Consider the following 12,394-nt stretch of genomic DNA (forward strand, 5'->3'; position numbering starts at 1 on the left):
GGAGTTAAGAACGTACCGTAAGCTCACTCCACAGCTAGGTTGAAAGGTGAAGCTATCGAATTAGATATTCTTTGATAGCAGAAACGGTTGGTACGTTGTCAAAGATGGCAGTCATGTGTGTTTGTGAGCAGAGAATCACTGGTTCAAGCCTGGTATGGGGACAGGGACAGTGGAAAGCAAAAAATGTTAGCAGCGCACTGATGTCCGTTTCATACACACACAACAGAGCCAAACAGATTTTTATACTAAGACTACAACCCACACTGGGGCTGGTATAATATTAGACATCCAGTCCAGTATCTAGATGTGTCATAGAAAGAGAGTATCTGATATCATGCCTGTTTTAAAAAGTGGATACTGTACATAATGTACCTGGAAACTGCCAGGCATAAAATGACTTTCAGGATTAACGGGTTCTGTAGAATACAATATGTGCTCATCCCCACTATCTGTGTATAAAAGCTTATCACTGTCCTGCAAACACAACTGCTTTGTTTGTTCTCATGGGCCTTAGTCATGGGCTATTGGTACTGTGCAGTTTTGCAAAACCTTCAGATCATATGGATAGGTTCAGGCCATGTTATAACTTTGTTTTAACATTCTATTTGTACATTGTTATAAATTGTTATAAGTTGATAATGTATTGATCAGATAATAAGTGCCCAATCAGGCTGACTTGGTTGTGCATACAAGCAGTTTCCTCTCCCTCAGTGGGATCACTGGTATGTAAACACTATACAGTATAGATAGAGGATATCCTACCTCAGTGGACTGACTGAGTTTTGTGTGAAACAGTCCAGCCAAGCATAGTACAGTGGATACTTCACACTAAGAATAAATAGAGGTTGGTTTGTTTTGTTGATGGCCCACTAAGATAAGAAGAGCAGTATCACTTTGCAGAATATACACTTTAGTAGTAATAACAGTGATCTTCAGCATTCAATAACAAATACAAGGGTTAAGGCTATGAGTTGCTGGTTACAAATAATAACAGAATAGCAGAATTCATTTTGTGTAATATATATATATATTTTAAGTAGCCTATTCTAATTGACCTATAAAATACTTTCAGGCCACCTGATATTTTCACTTGAAATGTATGATATGAGAACGCTGAGAAATAGTTATTTCCTTTCATATCAATATCATGAATTTATAGGCTACCAGGTTTATTAACAGGCTATTAGCAAGACTCGTGCGCAGTACTTTTCATTATGCCTAAGAAGACTATGAGACTACTTTTCCTTTGTTGATAAGTGTTTTTCTATCAATTAAAATGGTGCAAGTGACAACTAGTGATAATTTACTATTCGCCACCTATGTGCCGCAACCTCGTTTCGGATCCAACATGGCGGGTGAGATAAGCCTGTCGTGCGGCGCATTGCTACCTGGAGTGGGATCGATTGCACAGCGCCCTGCAGGGGTTCCATAGTGAGTTTGAGAAGTGTTCTGTTCTGGGAGAGCGCTGACTTCCTGGTACGGGACAATGGACATGTTTTACTCTAGTTTGGCTGGGAAAACACACGCAGCGATGTGATCAAGACGGACACGTCGAGTTAGAACAAGGTAAACCTGTCCTTTCGATTTTCAAAATGTTCTGGGAAATATAACTTATCAACTTCCCCGATATGGATGTCAGTGTACTACTGTTGGCTAAACGCTAGCAAGCGGACTGCGGCTTTGAAAGTGGCATACGTGATGGGAACCAGGGGCACGCGTTTGTGTAGTGTTGTCCGCATTGAACGACTCGGTATGCGGGATTATTCCAGTGTTTTGTTTACAATCGGGAATATGGTTTAATAGCTCCAAACTTTGTTCTTATGTATATTAATCGAGGCCTACCTAGCCAAACCCCCGGACGGCCTCCTGCAGCAGAGTCGATATTGGTAGACTGCAGAAACACTAATCAAGCTCTCCCATTGGTCACAGACCTGCATTCCGCGGCTCTGGTTGGCTTGGTTTTCCTTTCACTCATTTGACGTTTGTGGGGCTTTCAACGTTTCTCCTGTAGCCTAATTGATTTAAGGGGATCAATTGTAGAATTAAACGATTTGAATAAGAGTTATTGAATGGTATTTTGCACGTGTGGCTGTGTTCTGAGTAAATAAGGCGATCCATGTTTCTTTACCACGTCTGGGACTATTGGCTACTGTAGTAGCGATACTGTAGTAGCATGGGAGAATGGGTATAGTAACGTAGTTACCTTTTGTAGCAGTGCCTCAATCCTATCCCGTTTCGGGATAATGCGGCTTAACACATTCTTGGCTTTACGGCTCGACCGAAAAAAAAACTGCGTTGGGGATAGTTTGTAGCTATGCCACAAAGAGCGAACATGGAACTCGCAAACCGATACATTGTATTACAAATGCCAACCACGAATGAAAGTTTCCTGCCTGGCTTCCACCCAGAAGCATGAGAACAGATCACACTAACAAATCATGTTTACAGTATCATACAACAAGCCAATCAGCTATAGCCTACTGACCTGTTTGTGACAGGTAGTGGACGTTATGATATCAGCGAGAGAATATATTCGCGTTATCAGCTATTGTGTTCCATTGTATCACTGTGCGGTACTGGCAGCGTTGTTGCTGAGTATCGCATTTCTCGTGCAGTGGCTCACGAGCCCTCCCCATCGTGTCTCTTGCCGCCGAATGGCCTGAACGATGAGGAATGGATGTGTTTACCTGTCACAGCCTCCTGCATCAAAGAAAGATACGCCGTTTGCTGACATGCATCGTTTAAAGCCTATTCATTTTTTTTTAATTAGCAATGAGTTATGTCGTGCTGCGGTTTCACATGCCATCCATAGGTAGGCTATGCCAACCACCCTAGTGAGGATACAAATTCTACGCGTTGGAATTAGCCTGGAATTATCTGCATTAACAAACGCAACCTGGACTCAGGGGTAGACGTAACATAGTTAATATGAATCTCCCTCCATTTAGTATATGTTATGTTTCGTTTGGTATTAGATGTGACAAATGGGAAAACAATTAACGTTTAAACAGCTGTTTTCTTTCTCGGTTTTCCATTCAAACAATACTAAATGAATTAAAGTCCACGTGAATTCACATTGCAGATGGTCTACATCGGTCTTCCTGCGGTGAGAGAAAATTGTATAATTTATGCTGCTGGTGCCCTTGCTTTTTTCATGAGTGTAGCTTGTCGTCATCTAATCACAAGTCATCAAACTGGTACTAGGCTACAGTCACAGAGCTAGACCCTCCCCATGGCAAGTTATTATGAGAAACACTACATGGCCAAAAGTATGTGGACACCTGCTTGTTGAACATCTCATTCCAAAATCATGGGCATTAATATGGAGTTCCAATTCATCCCAAAGGTGTTCGATGGGGTTGAGGTCAGGGCTCTGTGCAGGCCAGTCAAGTTCTTCCACACTGATCTCAATTAACCACTTCTGTATGGACCTTGCTTTGTGCACGGGGGCATTGTTATGCTGAAACAGGAAAGGGCCTTCCCCAAACTGTTGCCACAAAGTTGGAAGCACAGAATTGTCTAGAATATCATAGTATGCTTTAGCGTTAAGATTTCCCTTCACTGGAACTAAGGGGCCAGTGAAAAACTGCCCCATGAAAAACTGCCCCAGACCATTATTCCACGGACCTCCCGGTCGCGGCCGGCTGCGACAGAGCCTGGGCGCGAACCCAGAGTCTCTGGTGGCACAGCTAGCGCTGCGATGCAGTGCCCTAGACCACTGCGCCACCCGGGAGGCCCTTGGTTGCTTGACGTTCACATTATACGCCTACCCAACCAACCACACTCCTTTCATTTTAGTCTTAAGTAATCTTCTGTCATATGTAACCATACCAAATGTAAAATATCATACTCATTTGAGTTTCCCGGATTTACTTTTATTTATTATGTTACGTCTCGTCTGAGACCAGGCCACTGCTTACCTTTTACTGCCCTTCATAAAATTAACACCCAAGTGTCCACACAGATAGTTGTGCATAGGCATGCTGATGAAGGGCATTAAATGTTAAGCAGTGGGAGTTGGAGCTATGGTAAGTATTGTTTGTTGGCGCAGACAATTCCAGGCATTGATGAGGATGTTGTGGCTCATGGTGAGTTGTTTATTATCGATACAACTCTGTGCTGGAGTCCATTAATATTGATGGACAAAGCATCCAGATGTAGCCATTTAGCGAGCTTAATTAACCTAGCTACCTGTAAAGCAAATGCAAATTGGACTCTAAAACTGTATTTCCCCCTATTTATACCAACATTTCTCACCTCCCAAATGAATCTAGGTAGTAGCCACTTCACACACAGTTAGACCTATAGACGGAATATGAAGTAGTTACACAAGAGAGAAAGAGCTCATACCTGCCCTGCACCACCTGTAGTGCTCGGCTTATTTGTTGCAACAGGTGATTTGGACTGGATAGGGAAGTAGGCCTATACGGCTATAACTTTTCTATCTCAACCGCTTTAATTGGTCCAATTATCAAGAGTTATGTTGTCAAAACACAATTTTAAAGCTGTACATTCACGTTTGCACAATGAATGCGGTAAGTTTATGTTGAATCGAAGGAGAGAACTCCGTCACCCCCCTTTCCAATATTAGAATCGTCCTGATAAAAAAAGTCAGTGAATGAATCATCACCGGTGTTGTATCCTATTTATGTCCATTCATTAATTTGGTACTACTAAGCCTATTAGCTACTACTGCATTGAATACCATAGCTTACAGAATAAAAAAACAAAATCATTATTATTATTTTTTTTAATCAAGTTCAATTTAAAATACCCCTAGTGCCATTTCAAACATGTTTCCTTATTTCATAGTTCTTGGACAATGCTAAGGATCTCTGTCTTTCTGCCCTGATACCCTGACAGTGAGGAAACAGAGCAGCCTGCAGTAGTCAGGCAAGGGTCAGCATCCACAAATCATCTCATCTGCCCCTCTCTGTTTTACACACACACACACACACACACTTTTCCACATGGGCTCTGTACACAGTTGGCACAAAGAGCAGTCGTGCCTCTTATAATACCTCTCCACAGAGAGAGAACTAGTGTGTAGATGTGTGTTTGTAATGAAAGAGCAGTCTGTTTGTCCATCTGGGCAGTGTCTTGTGTGAGTTGGAGGGGTTTCTTTGACTGCCTGAAAAGCTGGTCCCGGCTGAGCTTCCGTAGCATAGCAACCAGGCCTTTGCTATGGGTTCTCTCTGTAATAAAACACACAGACATACACTCAGTCTGAAAAAGGGTGCTGTGGGCACTGAGTGGGTGGAGGATTCGGTTTCTCCACTTCCCCACACAGAAAACACTGCCAGAGACAAAATGCCCTTTATATGTGACCTTAACTGTGCGTGTGTGTGATCAAACGGGTCAGCCCACACTGATAATAGTTAAATAGATTACAATACAATTTACACACACACACACGCATCCTGCCTCTCAAACACACAGACCACATGTTTGAGAGGGTATAGTGTTATTACATTCCCCTTCTTTTCTCCAGGCGCTGGCAGAGCTCTGGGTGCCAGTCTCTGGTGGGTGCTTATGCCCGCTGGCACATTGGTCTGCTTTCTCTCTGCCTGGCCTTGGAGTGGCCGGCCCACACACAGCACACCAGATGTTGGTGCAACCTCAGCCAAGCTCTGTGCGAATGTGTGCGCGAGTGTGTGTGCGCATGTGTGTGCGCGGGTGCGTGCGCAAGTGCGTGTGCAAGTGCGTGCGTGTGCAAGTGTTTGGCAGTCTCCGTTGCATGTACGCATGGATGCTGCTTTGGCAGTACCTGAGGCTCTCATTTCTGCCAGGGTACCTCTCAGTCCTTGGAAGAGAGGTCCATCCACTGATCAGTACACCCTGCCCCTAGCCCATCTCTCTCACTCTGCCTTGGGCCAATGTTCCTTTATGCCTGACCTTCTCAGCTTTGGAGAGAGATACTACTAACCCCATAATAATACAGAGTTGGGCCTATTTTAATATGGCTTTGAGTTCCTTCTGTCTCCTCAATCTTCCTGTAACATTACTGTTGATTGGCTGTTCAGTAATGGTGTGGTTGATTGGCTGGCTGTAGACCTGGGTCAGGGCAGAGGTGAACATATTGTCTGGTTTCCCTTATCCCAGTTCACCGCCTTAAAGCTAAGACTCTCAGGCTACACACTCAGGCCTGAGTCCAACCTATTAACCCATTGTTTTCCTTAGCTAGGTCTTTGCTGACTGAACCACAGCAGGTGTACGCAACATGTCTGGCTGACTGGATTAGAGGTTGACCGATTATGATTTTTCAACGCCGATACCGATTTATTGGAGGACCAAAAAAAGCCGATACCAAAAATCACAAATTTGGACTCGTCAAACCAAAGGACAGATTTCCACTGGTCTAATGTCCATTGCTCGTGTTTCTTGGCCAAAGCAAGTCTCTTCTTCTTATTGGTGTCCTTTTAGTGTGGTTTCTTTGCAGCAATTTGACCATGAAGGCCTGAAGAACTTTGAAGAAACTTTCAAAGTTCTTGAAATTTTCCGCATTGACTGACCTTCTTGTTTTGAAGTAATGATGGATTGTCGTTTCTCTTTGTTTATTTTAGCTGTTCTTGCCATAATATGAACTTGGTCTTTTGCTAAATAGGGATATCTTCTGTATACCACCGCTACCTTGCCACGACACAACTGATTGTCTCAAACGCATTAAGAAGGAAAGAAATTCCACAAATGAACTTTTTAACAAGGCACACCTGTTAATTGAAATGCGTTCCAGGTGACTACCTCATGAAACTGGTTTAGAGAATGCAAAGCTGTCATCAAGGAATTATCAGTACATTATCACTTATCACAATTATATGCACAAAGCAAAATGTCATTGTATAATTAGATGCGCAAAGCAAATCTCCTTCATATACAGTGTGTACAAAACATTATGAACACCTGCTCTTTCCATGACATAGAACAGGGATGTGCAACTTTGATGAGACCAGTTCTACTCATTTTGACAACTTTCGAGTCCATATTAGGAAGGTGTTCTTATTTTTTTGTACACTGTATACCCCTAATATTTATAACTTGGATTCATGAACACAGTTGTAAGTATTGGCATTTTTGGATTGACACATGAAACTATGTCAGCGCTCGTTTGTCTTCTGTTAATTAAAGCTGGAATCCTTAATTGGTGAAACTGCCACGTCTGTTTGGGGAAATTACAACAATGGGGAAATTACTGCAGACAACGAACAGTTTTTTTTCTCCCTGTGACAGCATTGCACACACATTAGGACAGCACAATATGCACTGCAATTTATTTTACCACGCTGACGAATTCTCCTCTACTCCGTTTTCATCAACAAAACGATAACAAAGGCGCTGGGGGCGAACAGTGGAGTTGTTTCCCCCGATGGCGATTCCATCTTTAAGAGTTTTTCTGACCTGTGCTCGACCAATAACAGAGGTCTCTAGGAAGAATTGGATTCTCTGTGGCTTCTGCCCTGTTGTCATGGCAACATCAACCAGTTAATTTACCCCTCCCTCCCACTGCATGGCTTGCATCTGCAGCGCTATCCAATGACCTGTTATTACCCCACCACAGAGGAACACCACTATCATCAGATTATGGTTATTTAGTTTGGTGGGCCGGTGGCTGGGCCTTATGGGTATACACACACACACACACACACACACACAGGCCTGATCACTCTCACCGCACCCTGTCTTACTAGCTCAATGATGACACTAATGACCATGCCAACAGTCATCTCTAATCCTCTTCATCGGTGTGTGTGTACCCTGCACGTACTGTGTTTGTGTCATGGAGCACGTCACTCCAGGGGTGTATGGCAGTGAGGTGGACAGGACATAGGATAGATTGTACCCATCATGGAGTCAATGACGCAGGCCTAATGTGATTCCTCATATGAAAGACCTAATGATATTTCTGAACGTTATAATGATTTGTCTTCTTGACAGTGTGTCGCCACGTAAAAAAATGTGACCCATTTGTCTCTGAAATATCAAATGTGTTTAAGCACCTGTTTTGTTTTAGTCTCCGCTCATTTGAATGACTCCTTCTCTGCAGGTCATGAGTGCCTCTAGGAGGGCACCTGTGGAGAACGACCGCACCTGTCCAAAACCCTGCCTGGGCCCTGCCCTGTTCCCCGCCCCCGGCCTCCACTATGAGTAAGTACCTATAACCCCTCACCATGCCCCTCAACAACACAGTCAGGGCTGTCATAGGTCACTACCCTTTTCACACTATCTTGCCGGCCTGAACCGGCCTAGCACTGTTCGGTTCAGCTCACTAGTGGGAAAAGTCATTTTTATCGTTGGTAGCTATTTGATGTACCCGTCTGGATAGAAGCTGGAGAAAAGAGAAGTAGCTCTGAGCAATGCTTCTGTGATCCACAGCGCTCCACTACATGTGGCCTATGGATGCATCATGTGGAGAGGTGTTAAATGGGCTCAGTCTGTCTGCACCTCCTCCTCCCTGTGGCTGAACCATATGGCAGAGAGGAGAGTGCCGCGTCCTTGCCTCGCCACGGCAATCACCCATCAATCAGCTCCGCAATGCATGATGGGAAGGGGCATGGGGTGTAGCGGGATGCACACTCCATCGTGTGTGTACAGCTGTGCCTGGGTCATCTTTGTCTATGGTGTTGAATCTGACAGTGTCTAATGGGACATGCTGCATTCTATGGAAAAGTGAGCTGTGAATCACACCATGTCTGAGCTTCTGCTCAGTTCTGTGTTAAGTTATTGCACTTGGAGTGTGTCTTGGCTCAGAATGCATGGGCAATAATTAAGAGCTTCGGGTGTGTCTGTGTTTTGCTGAGTGTGAATTAAGTTAGCGGTATCAAAGGAATGAAAAGGTGCGTCCACTCAGGACTAAAACTTTGGACAAACAAAGTTATCTGGCTGTTATCTGGATATCTTCTTTCAAAGGGGACTTTTCCCATGGCTCTTTATCAAGTCCAAATTCCAGATTCCACAAAGCAAAAATATTTAAGAGCATTTCAGATAATGTATTGCATAGAGCTGTCCTGATTGTCCAGTATGTCCACATCTATTATAGTAGAACATGTCCGTTCCATACAGTGCATTTCTATCTGCAGTGCTCTGAGTAGGCTAGGTCTCTGGCTGGTGCTGAAGGGTTGCTAGTAGGTTACCGGGGCAACCCTGTGCATGTGAGGTGTTCACTGTAAGGTGATTGGATTAGCCAGATGCTGTGGAGGGGAGTGCTGAGAGAGTGAACTCGACTACTGCCTTTTCCTCTGCACGCTCCAACGCTCATAAACATGCAGGGGAAGCATGGGGCCGTGTGCGCGTGTTCGTGGTCTGGGCTTATGGTCCACAAGGTGTCTGATTTTGAGTGATGGATGAAAATGTAATTGATAGTAACAGCTGAGAGACACCTGCCAGGAACTTGGTGCTAAGCAGGTATTTATAGCTTACATCCGCTGCTCTGTGCTCTCACACTGCAAAACGTGGCTATTAGGGTTAGGAGAGAATTGGGTGGGAAACCACTCATGGACCACACTTGGTGATTTCTCACTAAAGTAGCCCCCCCCCCCCAAAAAAAGACGATGATTTTTATGAAATTTCAACCATTGAAGTGTCTTTTGGAGGAAGGATTGTTGACATATATTTGACATTAGTATATTAAAGCATAATAGATGAATAATGAATAGAAGTTGGACATTTTGCCCAAAACACGGCCTCCTTTTAAGACTCCATAGTTTTTCATCTGTAGGTGCTACAAAGTAGAAGTTGGAGTCATATGAAGCTTTACCGCATGCTATGTAATATGAGCAGTATTTTGATTTCAATAACAATTGTCCTACATATGTTTATGAATATTGAAAAATATAAACATGATTATAAAAAATATAAATGTTTCGATTAGCCAAATGTTTCTTTATATTGTTTAAAAAAATATACTCTACAGGCATATCAAAGTTCCAGAGTGTGTATGTCAATAGTGTATCAGAAAAGTGTAGTGCGTGTGTGTCTATGTTCTGTGCTCAGGCCCTGCGTAGCCTATCACCAAGTCCCCACTTTTCCTGCTCTGATAAATGCTGAAAGGCCTTTCCAGCTTTGATCCCTTACTTCAGTCAGAACACCAATAGCACAGCTACAGAGTCAGTCAGGCTGCACCAAAACAACAACCACTAACAACCCAAACCACTAACATAACACCCTGTTGTAACCCCATGGGAGAAGCTGATAGTACGGTCACGTATTGTACCACAATGTGCTTTCTTGGGCACACAATGTGCTTTGGGATAAAATGGCTTTGGTAAATTCACTCACTGATTGTGCCCTCTCGATGTTGTTGATATCCCTAGTTAATTACCCTAATTAGCCTCCACCCGCCCGTTAGCCTGTAGGATGGGGAGATGAGGGGGGTTTGCTCTCCCTAACGAGTCTGTTAATGAGCGACGGTCGATGGATGATGACTCATTCTGGATGGAGTCATTTCCTGTGCATTTGGAAAGGAGGAGTGGAGAGGACACGAGTTGTCTCTGCATCACACACAGTTTTGACAGATACTAGATGTGTTGGCTTTTGTAAAGCGCTTGGAGCAATAGGTTTAAAAAAAAAAACACGACATAAATTAATTGAATTATTTCTATTTTAACATCAGAACCAGTATCCAATTGTTTTCTGAGGTAAATGAAAAAAGCACAGAGTTCCCATTCGGTGTTTTCACCAACAACAAAAAACCTGCTTTCTGTTTTAATGTGAAACATGCGTTCTCACAGTGAAGTGTAGTTCTGTCTTCGCCTTGAAATGGCTGGACTGTGAATGCTTATACACAGGCCCTTAGGTTAGTGCAGAGGTCTTTCACTAGTGTAGATATCAAAGTAACCAGAGTACTCTCTCCATCCCCCCTCTCCCTACTGACCAGCCGTGTTTGATAAACAATCCAAACTTCACATGTCTGTGTTATGGAGGTAGAGATGAAAGGGGGAGTGATGTATGTTACCAGATGTCTAGCTGTCACCTGTCTCCCCCGCCCCTCTCTCTGTCTCTGTCTCTGCCCCCACTCTCTCTTTCACACAGCCACTTCCTCTTTCTCTCCTTGTCAGAGGAGAACTGATCTAATGTCATTCGGTAGCTAGCGTGCTGTTGGGTCCACAGTGGCAAGACGTGGCGCAGACCAGGGTAATTGTCTCCTAAAGCCTCATCTGGTCTCCATCTGCTGGGCACTGAGACAGCACCGCTAGCCTAGTACGCTGGCTACCACTGTTCTCTGACAGCCTGCTGATAGCCTGATAACACTAGCCCTGTTGTCATGGGGAACATGCTAACAGGCTACTGGAACACACCAATATAGGATTTCACTTTGACTGAATAATAATGTTCCGAATGCAAATCCAGGCCCCCAAAACACTAACCGGCTAACACTTGGACCTGTTCATGGTGAGCAGGGCAGAGTGGCTATCTGCTAAAATGCTAACACTTGGCCCTGGTTAAAAGCAGTTGGCCTCCAATCCATTAACATGCTAACTTGGCCCAGTCTAGGGCTATACAATCTCTAAACCGCTAACATGGGAAATCTCAGCACTGATAAAGCAGAAGTCTCCAACCCCTGGTTCTCTGTCTCTTGGTGTAGGGCCAGGCCTGCTACCATCCCTCTGTCTCTGGACAGGACAGCTCTGCTTAGCGCAGCAAGACTCCAGCATTCCCTCAGACTGACTCTGTCACAGGGATAATTACTAGAGAGAGGTATTTGTTTGAGGGACAAAGCCCATTTTGTGTGGTACAGGTTGGACTAGTTAATCTATCACACTTGGGCTGTGTCCTGAACAAGTTGAGACGTTTGAGTATGGGAGAGTGCACACAGGTGTTAGTACAGTAGGTAGATTTTTTTGTACAAAATGTAAATTATTTATCTTACATTGAAGGTGTCACCTCTAACGGGCAGGACAGTTTGTTGTTGTAGCTATAGATGGGTTAGCTGACAACGATGTGACAACGATGTGCACACTTCAATGGGGCAGAAGTCAGTGTGTTGTTGTGGTTCTGGATGGCCAGATGGCTAGCAACAATGACAAGAAGCTGCCATGTGGGGAATCGTAGGTGGCGCGGTTCAGCGACTTTTATCTTGTTCTTGATACAAAGTTTTTTGTTTTTGAGGTGTTTTGACTGATGTCAGTGCTAATATGGCAAAATTCCGCATGCTAGCTAGCTAACCAACAACTGTAACGATGTATTCGAGAGACAAGTAATCATTGTGCAAATGTATTTGTTTTCAATAAACATTGGAGCCAAAATATAGTTTGCATGTTGTCAACATTCTAAGCCAATCCCGTCTGTTTTGAGTTGGTTTTGTTGCTAACCATTCAACCCGTCTATAACTGGAGCAACTAGCTGCAATGAGTTGTAGCTGTTACTGTATAGAGGTAGTAGCATTGCTGCATTGCAGTGT

At 43.8% G+C, this 12,394-nt stretch overlaps 1 protein-coding gene across 1 annotated transcript in view; it reads left to right on the top strand.

Moving 5' to 3' along the window:
• The first annotated feature begins 1,426 nt into the window (after positions 1–1,426).
• LOC120049907 (USP6 N-terminal-like protein) overlaps positions 1,427–12,394 on the top strand; it is a 67,136-nt gene continuing 56,168 nt past the window's right edge. The window contains exons 1-2 of the mRNA XM_038996403.1: positions 1,427–1,566; positions 8,042–8,142. Coding sequence (XP_038852331.1) covers positions 8,139–8,142 — 4 coding nt within the window. The 5' untranslated portion in view covers positions 1,427–1,566; positions 8,042–8,138. The remainder of the gene's footprint in view (positions 1,567–8,041; positions 8,143–12,394) is intronic.

The sequence above is a fragment of the Salvelinus namaycush genome, chromosome 6, assembly GCF_016432855.1.
Source record: "Salvelinus namaycush isolate Seneca chromosome 6, SaNama_1.0, whole genome shotgun sequence".
Classification (NCBI taxonomy): domain Eukaryota; kingdom Metazoa; phylum Chordata; class Actinopteri; order Salmoniformes; family Salmonidae; genus Salvelinus; species Salvelinus namaycush.